Raw genomic sequence first — 12,574 nt, forward strand, 5'->3', positions numbered from 1 at the left:
GAGATGAATCTGCCTGGAGAAGAGGGCATTCAGGGTCTGATTCCCAGTCTGATGCCCACAGACCCCCAGGGGGCCAAGAAGGTAGGTAACAGGGATCCTTAACTAATTTTAGTGCTTCAGAAAGCTGCCAAAAGCCGTACATGTATCACCCTCCCAACATTGTCTATGAGAATGTGCAGTCCAACTAGAACCTCAAGTTAATTTAAGTGAAATTATGTCGTTACAGTGAAATAAGTGTCATTTTTCTCGTGTTGATATGAAGTTCTAGTTGATAGTTATGTGTGTCTTTAATTTAAAAATCAGAAGTGACACTACTTAAAAGCAATTTAGAATATGAAATCCTTAGAAACATGGGGCCCATGAAGGGAATGGAATGAGGAAGAACAAAATCATCCTTAATTTGAAAAAAGAAAGAAAAAGAAGGAAGGAGAGAGAGAGGGAAAGAAAGAAAGAAAGAAAGAAGGAAAGAAAGAAAGAAAGAAGAAAGAAAGAAAGAAAGAAAGAAAGAAAGAAAGAAAGAAAGAAAGAAAGAAAGAAAGAAAGAAAGAAAGAAAAGAAAGAAAGAAGGAAGGAAGGAAGGAAGGAAGAAAGAAAAAGAAAAGAAAGAAAGAAAGAAAGAAAAAGAAAGAAAGAAAGAAAGAAAGAAAGAAAGAAAGAAAGAAGGAAGGAAAGAAAAAGAAAAGAAGAAAAGAAAGAAAGAAAGAAAGAAAGAAAGAAAGAAAGAAAGAAAGGGAAAGAAAGAGAGAGAGAGAGAGAAGAAAGGGAGGGAGGGAGGGAGGAAGGAAGAAAGGAAGGAAGGAAGGAAGAAAGAAAGAAAAAGGGAATTTAGAAAGCCAATGATGAAAAGACCTAGAAACAAGACTGGAGAGATAGATTTTCAGTTAATCTTTACTATTAGCTGAGGCATTTGGACCGATGGAGTTTTAAGTGAGAGAATAATGTGATAAAAAATATTTTAGGCTGGTTAATCTGATAATGGTGGAATAGACGAAAGCCCAGAGAAGGATAACATATTAATGTTGACTGACTGAAAGGCGCATTACGCATGACCTCGTTTGCCCGCATTTGCTAGCCCTCGGAGAGCGCCCTTCCCATCAATATCCAAATGAAATAACTCAAGCCCTGGTCCCACGTGACTGCAGACCACCCGTGGCCGCCCCACGGCTTCTGAGTATCTCCACGAGCACCATGCTCCTGGTCATCGTGGTCATCATGCCCTCTGCTCTGGACGGCCAGTTTGGACTCCTGTTGATCACTTCCTGCTGTCAGCTAATATCATTTGTAGCCACTGCCCTCCAAGCGTAGACACAGCTGCCCCTTTCCTCCTGCCAGTCACCACTAGCACAGGACGGTGCTGACTTGTGAGGTTGACTGTTTCAAGCCCTGGTGCTCTCTGACCAAAGCAGTCCACCCTTCTAGCTGGCTTTGGTCACTGCTACCTATAACCCCTTCTTTCCTGTCATCAACAACTTTCATTCCACATGTCCTTCTTTCTTCCATTCCATAGTTTATGACATATTTTAAGAAGATTATGAAGTTAAAAAAAGATTTGCAGCCTAGGCTTTTGCTGTGGGCTAACAACCAGAATGTGAGCGAAGAACACATTCATTGGAGGTGGGGAAGCAGTGGAAGAGAGGGAAATATAAGCCTGGATCACAAAGGGGCTTCCAGCTCTGGGTGAGAAGGTCTAAAAAGGAGCAAAGGGTACATTTCCAGAGAATAAGAAACATGGTGATTTGGGAGTGGGGGTAGCTGAGGAAGAAGAGGCTAAGATACTACAATATTGAGTCTCCCAAGATGCTGGCAAAGCCAGAGAGTAAGGAAATTGCTGAGAGGCAGGTGTCAGGTGCCAAGGTTACCCAGAAATGTAAGAGCAGCCCGTCCCTGTGCTAGGGATAGCAGCGGACGAGCTGCGTGAGTAGGAGTCCAGTGTGCACAGAAGAGGGGTTGCCGAGTGAAGGGGCTGGATGTGGCAGTGCGAAATTAGGGGACAGAAGACTGTTCCTCATGGTCTGTGAGCTTCCAGAGAATGGGAGAGCACCATCTGAGAGATTTGGAGGAAATACCGAAAAATGGGAATGAAATGGAATCATTTGGAAATCCTGAATTTTGTATCCCTGCTTTTGCCATTTTACTAGCCATGTGACCTAGACAAATTATTTAAGCCCTCAGACATTTTTCCTTGATAAAATTGGAATAATACTGGGGCGCCTGGGTTGGCTCAGTGGGTTAAGCGTCTGCCTTCGGCTCAAGTCATGATCCCGGCTCCTGCTCAGCAGGGAGTCTCCTTCTCCCTCTGCCCCTCCCCTCACTCCTGCTCTCTCTCTCACTCTTTCTCTCTGTCTCTCAAATAAATAAATAAAATCTTTTTTAAAAACTGGAACAATATTGCCTATTTCATAAGATTTTGGAGAAGGCCACGTGTCATAGACGTGTACCTTGGTTAATCCAGGGGAAAATGTGTCAGCAGGGAAAAAGCAGTTATCAGTTAAACTGAAGCAGAAGGGAAGTTCACTGATGTCGGTGAAGTTCTAATTGGGGATGATTATGTGCACGAGGCCTTTGAAATACTAAATTTTTTAAATGTCACGCAGTGTTCAGGTACAGCCTCTGACACTATTTTGCTGTGACTCTGTGTGAGAGACTCTTACCCCCGGATCACTCTGATCCCCGAATCCAGTGATGCCTGGATCTGCAGACCATGGTGCCAGGCATGCCAGAAGGGAATTCTGTTAGACATGGTTGGAATGTCAGTGCTATTTATGGTGCATCGTGTTTATTATTATGTACATTCTTACAAAGCTCAAAGCAATGGGTACTGTTTTTATGAGGGGAAAGAGCAAATAAACATTCTTGAGAGTTCAAGGCTTAGAAATCAAGAAAATGACTGTACTTATATGGGAAGCCTGTGAAGAGGCCTTTTCCATAGACTTTAAAAGAAGCTGGAGGCTGTTCTCCCCAAGGGGAAGATAATGGAGTGCTCGACCTCCACACTGGGTCCTGCTAACCTATGAGAAAAGTGAGCCCCTTCAGATCTCCTTGAGAGGGTCAGAGGACAAAATGAAGAAATTCAACAGCAATAAATGTGGGTTTCCAGTCTGTAGGTACTTTATTCCTCCGTAGTCCACTCACATTTGGACTGAGTTGACTCTTGAGACGATATACAGTCTAGTCAGAGAGGTATGAGACCTTTTAGTTCAGATGCTTCACGGTTACATCCATGGTACATTTCTACTGGAGAAAAACTTGATTTTCTTTATTTCTTTTAAAAGATTTTATTTGAGAGAGAGAGAGAGAGCACAAGCAGGGGGAGGGAAGGGACAGAGGGAGAGGAAGCAGCAGACTCCCCGCTGAGCAGGGAGCCTGATGTGGGGCTTGATCCCAGGACCCTGGGACCATGAGCTGAGCAGAAGGCAGACGCTTAACCGACTGAGCCACCCAGGTGCCCCTTGGTTTTCTTTATAACTGGCAAAATAAGACCAACATTCATGCCAGCTCTCTATCCCCATCCCCCAGCTCAGTTCCCTGAATAAGGAGTTTCAAGGATGTGTCCCACATGACTGTCCCCAAGGCCCTTCCCAGCATTTCAGGTAATGGCTAAAAATCACAGACACTCTAACCTCAGACTTTTGTTAGTATGTTTAGCATGACAATGTTGTATGGAATGAACCGGTAAACCCCTTTCTCCAAGTTGCTACATTTTTGATTTTATGTGTATTGCTCAGCCCACTTTTAATGGCCGAGTGTGAGGAATTCCACGGAAGCTCCACAGGCCCTCCTGACATCACGATAAGATCCCTGGGGAGGATTTCCTTCCTGCTCTCACAGGGCCTGCCCTTCCCAGTTGTCTGGGTGCTCCCAAGATTCTCCACATAGGAGGGGAGCTTACTTGTGTCCTTGGCCATAGGCATCGTTTTTCTCTGACTCTCCTCCCAGATGTTTCCTGCTCTGTCCCTTGACCACAGGAAGGACCTTTCCCTCAACAGTCTACAGGCTCCCATCCTCTGTCACTTCCCACAATACTACATATTCACGAAGGGGTTGCTGTTCAGCTTCTGCCCTCCCCTTTCAACAATTTGCCATGAGGTTGTGAGAATCAAATAATGCATATAAATAATTTTACATAGTGCCTAGAACACAGTAAGCTCTCAGCAAATGTTAGTTATTATTTTTAGGCATCTTTACATTTGAATAACAGATTATGCCATGATGTACAATGAGTTTTCGTGCACATTATGTTAAGAAAGCTGGGCATACATTTATTCCTATTTTCAGAGAAGGAGATTTGACCATAAGAAGAGTAAAGTCGGTTGCCCAAATGTACAGAATTTTCCTGCAGCCAAATGGCAGTGACAAATGTCATTGGTTTGATTCAAAGTGACAGATAAACACTATGCAGTGTTTCCTTATAATTTGTGGCAATTTATGAGGTAATGCACACACAATTCCACAATCCTCTGTGGTACCTGAAAAATATTTGTCATTTAGCATTTACCATTCACTTTCAGTATATGTCTGTACAGTGGAAGGTGACTGAGAACTATAGTCTTAATTGCATATATTGCTTCAATAAACCACTTAATCTTATTTCTTTAATCTATTTTATTTTAATTGAGATGCAGTTCAGAGCACTGTGCATAGATGGAAGTTCATTCTTTAATACCCGCTGAGAAGACATTCCAACCACTTCTGGTGAACTATTCCAAAGGCTAACCATCCACCTGTCAGCATATCCCTCCTTTGGGAAACCATTGTCTCCTGGGCTTCACTTTAAAACCATTTCTCCCTCTGCTGCTCTTGGTGATATTACAGGACAGCAGGTTCCTCACCTCTTCATAGTAACCATTTGTTTATCCTGCCACAGTTAAGAAGGGGCTGTTTCTCCTAATGGATCTTTTCCTTCTGAATTTGGTTTGTGAATTTGACATCACTTCCTTCTGACTCGTGTACCTGTACACAACAAAATTATTCAAAAGTACTAAGCTGATCCCATGTGAATCTGAAGCTCACCTTTATGGAAGTGTTTTCCACTGGAAGTCCTCTATAGAAGCTTATTCTCTAAAACATTCAGGACCACAGATAGGTATAAATATAATAAATAGAAATAATGAACTTAAGATGGGAAGATGACTTCAAGTGTTTTTTATAAACTAGCATTTTTTTGTTTGTTTTTTATAAACTGGTATTTTTAAACCATGGGCTGCAAAATGACTCAAGGCTGTTGTTTATAGAATAATGTTTCCTCCCAAATGGGTGGGCTTTAGGCCCTTTACCCCAGCTTCAACTCAAATTTTGTGTTATACTTAAAATTTTGGGGGAAAAAATATAGCTGCTGATTAAAACACAAAGTTTGTAAATTCCTGCCATAGACAGGCCTTAATTGGAAGCCCAGTGTAAAAGCCTCTACATTTTCCTTCAGCAACTGTGATCCCCACAAAAACTTTAGACTTTGCAGGCTAAGTCTAACCTGAAGAATCAGCTTAGATCTTCCTTCTCAGCAACTTCCTAGAACATCGCTTGCTTTTGGAACAGGAAATATGTTTTCCCTGACTTGATATATATCTGCTCATTAATGAGCTTTATACCTGGTTTACAGTGTCAAATTTGGACCAGTTAGTGTGCTTTATGCTTCAGAGAATAAGGAAGGTGTTTGCTTTTCAAGTTTTGAAATCATGTTTATTCAAAAACATAAGACTGTACCAGACTTGTTTAGATTAAAGGTTAGAAGTCCTGGGCTGGGATCCTAGACTTTGAGGAAGTTCCTACACAGTCTGGGTCCAGGTGTTTTCTTCCCTTCATTGAGGATACTATCTGCCCTGTTTGGGGGGCCCCCAGTGACTCATACATTTTCTTCTCTGACATTGAACGCCTCCGGGCCACTGAGTGCTGGAAATTCTATCTCCCCAGTGTCTTTGATCTGTCTCCCTTTCTCAGTACTTCTCTGCCTTGGGTCAAACCCCCCCACACACAACTTGTTGCCTAAGTCACTGCAGTGACCTCCTAGCTGGTCTCTGCCCCAACTCTAGTTGCTTCTCCAAGGCATCCTCCATATTCCTGCCTAACTATTTTTTGTTTCAGATGTGAATCTAATCATGTTATTTCCCCTATATTTTTCAAGATACAGCTCATTTTTTTTCTAATAATAATAGCTACCAGTTACTGAGTGTTTGCTACACTCTCAGTGTGGTGGTACACGCTGCATGTGGGTCATCTTCATGAACCTCACAACAAGTTTATGAAATGCAAGTATAATTATTGTCCCTGTTTCCCAAATGAGGCTCTGAGGCTTAGAGAGATTGACTAACTAGCACAAGGTTACATCGCTAGTAAGTGACAGAGGCAAGACACCAAGCTGGACATTCCGATTCCAGAGCACACACCCTTAACCCCTTCCCTAGTGTATTGCCTCCCTGGGTGGCCTGCAGACCCTTCACCGAGCTGCCCCTGCTTCCTTTCTAGCACCATTTCACTCCTCGCTCCTTCAAGCTCCGCACCCAATAGACACAGCCCTACTGAACTCCATATCTGAAGGGTTGTATGTCCAAATCTCAGGAGGTCTCAAAAATATTTGTTTCTTAAATAAATGAATAAAAGAATCTATAACACATGATGTTAACTGATGGTTCATACCAATGTCATGATTTAATATTATTATGGTATTACAGGTTATACCACCAATACCCTGGTATTCTTCAGTTGACTTGGGTTTTCTCAACCTTGACCCTATTGACATTTTGGTCTAGATAATTCTTTGTTGTAGGGAGTTGTCCTGTGCATTTGAGGATGTTTAGCCACATCAGTAGGTTCTGCTTACTAAAGAGATGATGGTAGCACTCTCGGAGTTGTGACAATCAATAATGTCTCTAGACATTACCAAATATCCCTTGGTGGGGCAAAACCAATTGCGGACCATTAATCTAACCCTTAATTGCTCATTTGCACTGAACTTCTGGGTGAGCCCCTTAGTTTCTCTGGTACTGTTTTCTTATCCTTAAAAGTGATAGGGTTTGATACTAATTTATTCTGTAGTCAACATTGTATTAAAAAGTATTCAGATATCGCTGAATGCCAGGTAATATTTTAGATTCCATCCTGAAATGAAAAAAGGACATTAGTGAAAAACTGGTGAAATCTGAATAAAATCTGTAGTTCAGTTAATAGCATTGCACCCAGGTTAATTCCTTAGCTCTGAGAAACGTACCTTGGTTCTATAAGGTGTCAACATGAGGGGAGCTGAATGAAGAATAGACGAGAGGGTGACCCATTTTTGAGACATGAATAAAAGCAGAAAGCTGTATTTGTTCCATCACAAATCTAAAAGAAACATTAATAAGCTAAAGGCTTTTATTGTCTTTTACTCATTTCACAGGCTCTCTATTCATATGGACGATGAGCTGCGACATATTGCACAAAATTCTCTTCAGGGTTTACTTGTTGACTTCTCAGACTGGAGAGAAGATGTACTATTTGGCTTTACCAACTTCCTACTTCGGGAAGTCAATGACATGCATCACACACTCCTTGATTCATCCCTGAAGTTACTGCTCCAGCTGCTCACCCAGTGGAAACTGGTCATACAAACTCAAGGAAAAGTCTATGAACAAGCCAACAAGATCAGAAATTCAGAGGTGATTTTCACACTCTTCCCACCAATTTATACTCCCTAATATAGTATATGTGTAAATGAGTTGCAGCTTGGAGAACCTTTGGAGTTCTTACTTCCAGCTACCTAGGAAGTTTCTCCCTGGTGGTGGCCCTTAATTTTTCCAACTTGGGTAAATTGTGACCAAGAAACTCAGGGTTGATATACCATCAGGTTAGATTTGTTATCATTCACCAGGCCATTCAGGGAGTGGAAATTGCTTTTTTCAGTGAATTATGATTATAAATCTCTAAGAGCAAATGACTGTAAGCATGGATGTAGAGCCGGGTATGGATATGCCTTTCGAGCTGGATATGGATATGTATATATAAAAGTTAGCTGCCCACCAGTTGTTTTTTAATCCTAGCCTACAACACATTGGTTGCATTGTCCAATAGCCACAGAGAAGAAAAATGCAGTCTTATGGTTTCTTTATTCCTTCCACCTCAGTCCTAAATGCAAAAAATGAATGACAACATTTTGAAGAGCAGGTTATGGAGAAGTTGTCAGAGGAGAACAAGGGCGGTGGTGAACTTGACATTGGCAATGAGCAGATGGAGACAGGGCCTGGTGAGGCAAGAGCACAGCTGAGATTCTGAGGAACATGGAGGCTCGGGGGAGTACAACAGCACTGGGGGAACAGCCCAGATCCCCGATCCTAGATCATTCCTGTTTCCCCGTGTTGTACACGTGCCAAAGGATGATAGGTAGAAAAACAAGGGTTATGTGAGCTTGTCAAAGGAAAACTGAAATAGATGTGGAATCTGCCCTGTTGTCTGGCTTGCTTTTGCTTTAGAGCTACTTGGTTGTGGCTTGGAAACTTTCAGAACCCACCTCATAAATGTTCACACACCTAGATTAGAATCGAACACAAGAAACTAGTAAGTACATGTGATTAGAAAGTAAATGTTTGAAAATTCAACTGAATGCTCTCCACAAGTCTATAGGGAATCTGAGTCGAAACAAATGAGGCCACTTTGACTCAATTTATAGTGTCATCTCAAATGGTATATGGATGGAAACTGGTTTGTTCTTATTAATATTAACAACCTTTGAAAGTTTTCTCTTATCAGAGATAACAGATGGTGTTCCAAAGTAACAATGGATCTAAAGGAAAAAAGGGATCTATGATCTGTTAGAAATAGTAATGAATTTACAGTCATGTCTGGTTATGAGTCGCTGCAATTTAATATTATGAGGTCACATGTACCAAAAGATGCACATATGAGTAGTTTCTTCTTCTTCAATTGTTATTTTTCTGAATATAGAATGTGTTCTTATTGCCCGACAGCTGATTGCAAATGGCTCCAGCCACAGAATTCAGTCGGAGCGGGGCCCCCACTGCAGCGTGCTTCACGCTGTGGAAGGCTTTGCTTTGGTTTTACTCTGCAGTTTCCAGGTGGCCACACGCAAACTGTCTGTTTTAATACTCAAGGAAATTCGAGCTTTATTTGTTGCCCTGGGTCAGCCTGAGGTATGGATTCTCCTTCTGAATTTTCTAACTCATTTCTTTCTTTTGAAGTTTAGATTAAAACCTGTGAATAATGCATTACGAGTTTATGTGCCTCCATGTCACACATGATGTCAAAAAATATTCATCATGGGTTTTTGATTATGAAAGAACACTCCTGATCTCCAAGAGATATATCATATATTCTGAGAGCAGTAGAAAAGACCATTCCTGATTCACTAAGAGGTTGTCCTTGGTTAAGCAGTGAAGAATTTTAAGATTAAGTCATAGATCATTTTCCTTCATAATGTTCAGCATACGTCAAATTAAGAAGACATTATTACGTTTCTATTAGAGAATGAACTTGAAAAAATAATGAGTTCCATTTTAAATGATCAGGGTATCAAACAGTCTGGCTAACTAAAATATGTTTGATTTCAGTAATCTTAAAATTACAAGAAAATATGTCCTCTTGAGACAGGAGAAGTAAGCCAATTATTAAGCATGATGGGCCAGCTAATGTCTGCGCTTGGTCAAGGGCTATATGCCCTTGTTCAGATGTTAAGGCTCATCACCTGCCAGCACAAGTGACCGAACCATAAGTTGCATAAGTTGATGAAAGAAGGACCAGCTTGTTATGTCACATACTTCAGAAAGATGCTACTTTCCATTTTCCTGTTTTAAATCCCTGAATGTGGTTTTCCGATCCACTAAATGGTCATTGTCTTTACCCAATATTTTCAAATTCATCACAATCCTTTCTGTTCACTTTTCTTCAGATGGCTTGGTGATATATTTTAGGACATCTGTGGTATCTGGTAAATGGATGTCCAAGACATGCTGTATTTTGGTAAACCTGCATTAAATCTCTAACTCTGATAGGAATGATAATCATTACCATGGATGTGTCCGGCATCGTGCTGTGTGCTACACGTAGTTTCTCACTTAACCTTCACAATAACCTAAAAATTAGTAGTATTTTACCCACTGTACAGATACTGAGGCTGAGGTTTAGGGAGATTAAATACCTTAACCAAAAGTCAACAGGGAGGACATGACACAGCCAGAATTGAAAGTCAGAGGCCCAGGTTCTTTTTAAAGTATAGTTGACCGTAATTGTTATATTTGTTTCAAGTATAAAATCCATGCTCTCAATTTCTATTCCAAGACTGTGTTAAGGACATTTCTCATATGTTGCTCTCTTCTACCAGCCACAACTTTGTTTTCGTATATTTTTTTTATTGAGGTGTCATTGAACTACAAGATTATATTAGTTTCAGGTGTACAACATAATGAACCTATATTTGTTTACACTGTGAAATGATCCCCACCATAAGTCCAGTTAACATCCATCACCATACAGAGTTACAGAATTGTTTTCTTGTGATGAGAACTTTTAAGATCTCTCTTAGCACCTTTCACATATGTAACACAGTATTATCACCTATAGTCACCATGTTGTACATTATATCCCCATGACTTACTTATTTTGTAGCTGGAAGTTTTTACCTTTTGACTCCCTTCACACATTTCACCCACCGCACAACCACCAATCTGTTCTCTGTATCTATGAGCTTGTGTGTTTTTTTCCCAGCCACAATTGTTTTGTAACCGTTCTCATTCATACATGAATAATGGTATTCCAAGACTTTCCTGTAAGGCTTCTAAAGTAAATAATTTTATAATTCTGAGCTTCTCTATAATAAAGGGTGGCAAACATACACATATCCATATATGGATACACACACACAAACACCCACACACACACACACACACACATATGTAATATGTGTACTATTTGTGTAGAAGAATTTTCCATAAGATGCTCTCTCCCATACTCTGCAGTTTGCTTCTTTTACCAAATAGCTGTACACAACAAAGATACCACAGAGTGTGTGGTCAGTCTCAAGTGCACTTTCTTTGGAACTAAAATTCAGTCGCAGTCAACAATTTATCAGTTATTTTAGCAGATGAGTGACAAGCAAGTAGCCTTTTAGTGGTCTGGCAAGGCATATTCTTGTGGGGTTTCCATCCCTAAAATTTCATGACAACATGAACACTCTGCTGGATGATGGAAGGCACCGGTGTTTAGAGCCTGTGTACATGTGCAACTTATTGAAATTCAAGTCTGTGTCTTTTCAGTACAATGTGAAGTTGGAGCTCTAACCATCTTCCACTGAAACTTGAAAGATTAAACTCAGAATCACAGGGAATTTTATCTACTACCTTTCACCATCTTGGCACTCACTTTTCTGTGACAAAACCCTTATCACCATCTTGCAAGCTGTTCTGCTTCGTGTACCGAACAAACGCAGTGGGGTGGGTGGGAAGGATTCTTTTTCCCATGGAGAGTAATTGCCCACCCTTTGTACAGGACGATGACAGGCCTATGATTGATGTCATGGATCAACTAAGTTCGTCCATTCTCGAAAGTTTCATTCATGTAGCAGTTTCAGATTCGGTAAGTACACATTTGATCCTGATTCCTAATTGTTCTCAAGTGTAAGCTCTGGACCTGTCTGAAAAAGAGAGACAAAGAAAAATGATGTGGAAGAATTCTGCGGTTTCATGTCAGATAATAAACTGACACAACAGTACTTGTGAAAACAAGACAAGGTTTTCAGATACTAGCTTAGGAAACGTTCAGATAAAGTTCAAACAAAATTTGAGACTTAGGAGTATAGATATTTTACAAACAGCAAGTTCAAGAAGAATTGCTCAAGATTCTTTAACTCTTTATTTATCATGCTCATATCATGCTCAACACCATTATGTAACTTATACATGATGCTTTAGACAGTTTACAGTGTGCTTTCATATTTATTATCTTTTTTGACCCTCCTAGGAACTGAAACTAAAAATATTAAGGGGCGGGGCCATAGTCCCACAGAGAAATGTTAGGGCCCGGACTTAACCTTAGTTGGACTCCGAATCTAGGATGCTTTTATCTGTCAGTCGAATACGTTCTCCCTTTTTAAAGAGCATATTGGCAACTTTTAATTTCCTGAACAAATTGAAGGGTAATTGATACTGATATTAATTATCTGATTTTTTTAAAAATCAGTCTAGTACAGGAAGGGGACCTGGATTAATTCCAGGTCACTAGCTAAAAAGAGGCAGTGCAGATCGGGGACCGTTCACAGCATCCACATTGCTGATGCCCCTTGTATCTTCTTGTCAAATAACTATAAATGAATACAGATATATCTGACAAATAGCTATAAATGAATACAAAGCCTTTTCGTGGTCTCTCTCTGAGACTGAGCACAGATCCCTACCTTTAGTGGCCCTGTTCTGGCTTATGGTTGTAGTGCTAATGATCATTCCTCAAACTATTAAGCTGGGCAGGGCAGACTTTCACAGTGATATTGCATAACCCTACTTCTTTTAGAAATTCAGTTTGGGTTAACATGGAATGGAGGAGTCGAGTTTAATTGTCTTATATCCATATCTTATTTGCCTGCAGATTATATTCATGTGAT

At 40.5% G+C, this 12,574-nt stretch overlaps 1 protein-coding gene across 3 annotated transcripts in view; it reads left to right on the forward strand.

Annotated features, from left to right (window-relative positions):
- The window catches only part of FRY (FRY microtubule binding protein), a 348,142-nt gene that overhangs the window by 222,781 nt on the left and 112,787 nt on the right, over positions 1-12,574 (forward strand). For all 3 annotated transcript variants that reach the window (XM_028104226.2, XM_088021790.1, XM_028104219.2), the window contains exons 18-20: positions 7,370-7,628; positions 8,934-9,116; positions 11,467-11,553. In XM_028104226.2, coding sequence (XP_027960027.2) covers positions 7,370-7,628; positions 8,934-9,116; positions 11,467-11,553 — 529 coding nt within the window. The remainder of the gene's footprint in view (positions 1-7,369; positions 7,629-8,933; positions 9,117-11,466; positions 11,554-12,574) is intronic.

This window comes from Eumetopias jubatus, unplaced genomic scaffold, assembly GCF_037043125.1.
Source record: "Eumetopias jubatus isolate StellerSeaLion01/CBP00866 unplaced genomic scaffold, mEumJub1_p1.0 scaffold_3, whole genome shotgun sequence".
Taxonomy (NCBI): Eukaryota; Metazoa; Chordata; class Mammalia; order Carnivora; family Otariidae; genus Eumetopias; species Eumetopias jubatus.